Source organism: Eriocheir sinensis, unplaced genomic scaffold (genome assembly GCF_024679095.1).
Source record: "Eriocheir sinensis breed Jianghai 21 unplaced genomic scaffold, ASM2467909v1 Scaffold783, whole genome shotgun sequence".
Lineage (NCBI taxonomy): Eukaryota > Metazoa > Arthropoda > Malacostraca > Decapoda > Varunidae > Eriocheir > Eriocheir sinensis.
In genome coordinates this window covers 22,153-27,500 of record NW_026112146.1, presented here as the reverse complement: position 1 = coordinate 27,500, position 5,348 = coordinate 22,153, and the positions used below count along the sequence as shown (strand labels likewise).

Here is a 5,348-nt window from a genome sequence, read left to right as displayed (position 1 = left end):
CGAGCGGGACTGGCTGGACGCCAGGAACATCTGCAGGTACGTGTGGCCGCTGCTGCTACTGGCCTGTTGCGCTGTGCACGGTAACCTGGCAGACACGCCCCGCCCCCTCCCACCAGGTTGCCATACTATTCACGGTAACCTGGCAGACACACCCCGCCCCCTCCCCACCAAGCTCCATATCACTGACCATTCCGCAGGCAAGCCACGCCCCCTCCCCCAAACCCGGGCTGCAGGAACTGGCTACTTACTGGGAACATCTGGAAGAGTGTTTGAACGGCCGCACTATTACACTGTTCACACTAACTTGACCAGCAAGCCCCGCCCCTCTAGCTGTTCCTGCTTGTCTGCTTGCGTTGTGAACTTGTGAGCGCCTGCTTGTCACTCATATATAGTCTTTAAACGCCCCGCATTGACGTATAAGTTATGGTTGTCTGCTTTTCACCGAGTAGGAACTGCCTGCTGGTACGCCCCCTTAGGAGAAGGAGTTTTGGTTGTTCTCTTTCACGCCTTGTACGAGTTGTGGTTGTCTGCTTTTGTGTCCCTTGGTTGTGGTTGCCTGCTACACCTGCCACACTACTGTTTGTGCTCCCTGCAGGATGGGGCATGAGAGGAGGGCAGCATGGGGCATAGCTGGATGGGGTATAGGAGGGCAGGATGGGGAGAGGAAGAGGGTCAGGATGGGGAATAGGGCAGAAAGGCATAGGACTGAAAAGGCTCATGGGAAGATATGGGTGTGTGAATGAGTGATGTGGACGTAACTGAAGCAAAGGGAAAGGGAGACGGCAGCGTAATGACAGAAAAGGGGACGAATGAAGGGAAGGAACAGCACGAGATAAAGAGAGAGAGGAGGGGAATGAGAAGGGAATAGAAGGAAAGGGACATAGAAGGGATCATAGAAGATAGATAGGCAAGTGAGTGATGTAGATGAAGGATAAAGAGAGAGGAGATGAATGAAGGGAGGGAATGGTACAAGATAAGATAGGCGTGAAATGAAAAGGGGAGGGAGGGAAGGGAAGAAGGAAGAGAAGAGAGATAGGCCGGGAATGAAAAGGGGAGGGAGGGAAGGGAAGAAGGAAGAGACAGGAGGATTGCACCAAGACTGTGATGTGTGGGAGGCGGAAGAAAAGGCGACTTTCTACCACACAAGCTTTCAGTGCTGGAGGCTACAGGAAGAGAGGGAAGGGTTTCTAAACACACACACACACACACACACACACACACACACACACACACACACACACACACACACACACACTTCACCTCTGTACTGGAGTGAAATTGGAGAACACAGGCAAAGTCAGGTACGGGTTGTGGTTTTTTATCCTGCTTCTGACTCCACGTGTCGGTTCTAGTACCACGCTAAGGAAGAAATGATATCCCTCTGTACTTCTATAACCCAGCTGCGTGACCTTTGCTGCGGGGCTGTTCGTGTGACAGTAGACCATTCCCATGTACTTCTATAACCCAGCTGCGTGACCTTTGCTGCGGGGCTGTTCGTGTGACAGTAGACCACTCCCATGTACTTCTATAAACCAGCTGCGTGACCTTTGCTGCGGGGCTGTTCGTGTGACAGTAGACCACTCCCATGTACTTCTATAACCCAGCTGCGTGACCTTTGCTGCGGGGCTATTCGTGTGACAGTAGACCAATCCCATTTCGCAGATGCAGGACGAAGGGAGAGAATGGGTAGGGTTAGGGTGGGGAGGAAGGGAGAGAGCGGAGGAGCAGAATCAAAGCGGCGGGTTAAAACTACTGAGCAAGGGAGTTTTACAGTCACTCAGATGCTAAACGGACTCACAGAATACAGTTTAGGAGTTCTTTCACGATCTCTTCTTTTCCATTTGTTTCCTCTTCATTTGCTATTTTTATCATTGTCCAGTCAGCTCGGTTGTTCGTGATATCTGCAAACTCCCACCCCATTGATGCTGCTCCTCCACTCTCTCCCTTCCTCCCCACTCTAACCATACACTTCCTCTCCCTTCGTCCTGCATTTCCACAGCCTCTCCCTTCCTCCCCACCCTAACCATACACTTCCTCTCCCTTCGTCCTGCATTTCCACAGCCTCTCCCTTCCTCCCCACCCTAACCATACACTTCCTCTCCCTTCGTCCTGCATTTCCACAGCCTCTCCCTCCCTCCCCACCCTTACCCTACACTTCCTCTCCCTTCGTCCTGCATCTCCACAGCCTCTCCCTTCCTCCCCACCCTAACCATACACTTCCTCTCCCTTCGTCCTGCATCTCCACAGCCTCTCCCTTCCTCCCCACAGCCACATGCACAGTTTTATGGCCCTGGTGCTAGTTCGACCCTTCTTCTGTACCATGAACCTAAAACCTCACTGGAACCCGACTGATCTTCTTTCTGGACTTTGAAATTAGTTGATGTAGGACTCGAAAGCGTCTGATAATACCGAACTACGTGTGTGGGAGTGAGGTGTCAGGGGGGTTGGGTGGGGGGTGTAAGCAGCGTTGCCAAATTGTCGTACTCAGCGCATTGCATTTTTGTAGTTTCTAACCTATAACTCCAGCAAAAAAGAACGAAACCCATCAATATTTATCAGTTTTAACGCTAACTTTAATTTCCTATCGTTATTTGTGTGGTTACGACAGTCTTGGAGCCTAAAAATGATAAATGCAATGTTCAGTGTACGACAGTTTGGCAACGTTGGGTGTAAGGTATGTAGAGTGTTGTGGGTGTGTTATAAGTTGGAACAGGTGGCAGGGAAGGTGATATGGGTGAGTCACGAGGCCCAGGCCGGTATTTTCAGACGCTCCCGCCTCTCACATCAGCTATTTCCAAAGTCCGAAAAGGATATTAATAGCGTTGTGATTAATGTTATTTCCACGTTCATGTTACAGAAGCTTTGTCACGCTACCACCAGGGTCAAAGAACTACCCCTGGAAATGCCCAAACTACCCGTGAAAGCGTTGTCAAAGTTGTGTTCTTGGGCCTTGAAAGGTTTAAAAATATGGCCCCCAGATTCTTAAGCATTTCCTCCTCCCCCCTACAGGAAGCATTGCCAGGACCTCGTGAGCATCGAGACGCAGGATGAGGCTCAGTTCGTGGAGCAGAACATGGTTCAGGGCAACGTCAAGTACATCTGGACCTCTGGACGCAAATGTAACTTCGACGGCTGCAACCGGCCAGACCTGCAGCCCCCCATCGTCAACGGCTGGTTCTGGTCTGGCTCCACCGCCCGCATCCCCCCCACCAACTCCACCCAGGGCTGGCGCGGGGACTGGTCTCACACGGGCGGCTCCGGCAGACCCCAGCCCGATAACCGCGAGTTCTCGGAGACCGGCACGGACGAGTCCTGCATCGCCATCCTCAACAACTTCTACCAGGACGGCGTCAAGTGGCACGACGTCGCCTGCAACCACGTGAAGCCCTGGGTCTGCGAGGACTCCGACGAGCTCCTGGCCTTCGCCCGCTCCAGCTTCCCGCGCTCTGGCATCCCCTAGGCAGGAGTGGGAGGCCGAGGAGGAGGAGGAGGACCAGGAGGAGGACCAGGAGGAGGAGGTGAAGGAAGTGGGGTATTGGCAAGAGAAGAGGAGGAGGACTAAGAGATGGTTTTGAAAGTAGCTTGTGTTGTTGTTGTTGTCTGTTTATATCTTCTAAAAATTGATTTGTTAAAAGATATATGATTTTAACCTCCATCTCCTCCACCTCTTCACATTGACTTTACTTCTTCTTCCTCTTCTTCCCCCCCTGTTCCCCCCCCCTCCTTCCTTTCCTCCTCTCCCCCTCAACACACACACACACACACACACACACACACTGTATAGTCTTTCCTCTCATCATCTAGATACAATATCCATTTTCTACCTTTCCACCCCTTCTTCCACACCTATTATTATTATTATTATTATTATTATTATTATTATTATTAGTCATCGTTATTTAAATACCCGTTAGTGAACCTCTACGTATCTCTACATGTCGTTTTAAGCACCATTTTTTTTTTTGTAATTCTTTATTCACTGACTAACCAAAAAGATGAAACGCAGGAAAAAGAAAGTTCAACAAGCAAGATGTACAATAATATATAAAAAAACAAAAACATAATCGGCAGGATCCGGTTTTCCGTTTTCTTTAAGGTGTAAATACAGAATTAATCAAGTCACCCCTTCCCCCCCTAACCTACCCTTCCTCCTGTCTGTACGTCTGTCTGTCTGTCTGTCTTGAATAAAGATACGCTGTTTTTATAGTGGTGCCTTATTGTTTGTTACCCGCTTGCGTGGTGGTGGTGGTGATGGTGGTGGTGGTGGTGATGGGGGTGGGGGGGAGAGAGAGAGAGAGAGAGAGAGAGAGCACATGGAGGCCATGTTCTTCCGCCTCCTCCTCGCAGATATGAGCGCCGTACTGCTCGTCGCCCTGTATCGCCCTCTGTGGCAAGGCAGAGAGCCCCTCACCTTCCTCACCGACCAGCTGGACACCATCCTGGCCACCTACGACTGCCAGAGCACAGCCATCGTGGGTGACATGAACCAGCATATGGTGAGCAGGGCCTTCACTGAGCTGACTGGTCCACGGGCTCACAAACCACGTCACCTTTCCCACTCACGTGCGTGGGGGCTCGTTGGACCCTGTCTTGACGGACTTGCCCGGGGACTCTGTGCACTGCCGCCCTCTGGAGAGAATCGGCAGCTCCGACCATAATGCGGTGCTGACTGAACTCGGCCTCAACCCCTCGCGTGAGGAAGCAAGGCAACGCGTCATCTGGCTGTGGCAGCGGGCAGACTGACAAGCCATGAAGCGGGCACTAGCTGACACTGACTGGGACGCCACACTCAGTGGTGACGTTGACCACAATGTGTCAGCCTTCTCTGCCACTCTCCTCCAAGCCCAGAGGCAGCATTTCCCTCACAGGGCATATAAAGCCGACCCACGCGACCAGCCGTGGTTCGGCTATAGGTGCCGACTGGCTGCAGAGGATAAGTACAGCGCCTGGAGGCAATACAAGCGCCGTCCCTCCCAGCGCAACAAGGCTCTGCACCGCGCTGCATGCAAGGCCATGACAAGGACGGCAGCGTGGGCCAGGAAAAGGTGGGAAAACAGCCTCAGGAGGAAGCTGGCGTCCAACCAGGTTGACCCCAAGCAGTGGTGGTCCTTGGTGAAGGAGAGGCAAGGCACCGTCACGCAGGACAGGATCCCGCCTCTCAAGACGCCTGCAGGGGGCCTGGCAGTAAAGAACCAGGATAAAGCTGACCTTCTGGCAACCCACTTCAGCAGCAAGATGACTGTCGAGGAGCCAGACAGGCAGCCACCCCTCCTCCCCCGTCTGGGTAACTTTGTCCTGGAAAACCTGGAGATCACGGAGGGCACAGTGACCAAGCACCTCCGAGACAC

At 52.4% G+C, this 5,348-nt stretch overlaps 1 protein-coding gene across 1 annotated transcript in view; it reads left to right on the top strand.

Moving 5' to 3' along the window:
• Positions 1-4,204, top strand: part of LOC126994380 (CD209 antigen-like) — an 11,733-nt gene extending 7,529 nt beyond the window's left edge. Inside the window, exons 2-3 of the mRNA XM_050853691.1 lie at positions 1-36; positions 3,010-4,204. The exon at positions 1-36 is cut by the window's left edge and continues 236 nt beyond it. Of these exons, the coding sequence (XP_050709648.1) occupies positions 1-36; positions 3,010-3,460 (487 nt within the window). The 3' untranslated portion in view covers positions 3,461-4,204. The remainder of the gene's footprint in view (positions 37-3,009) is intronic.
• Positions 4,205-5,348: the final 1,144 nt, after the last annotated feature.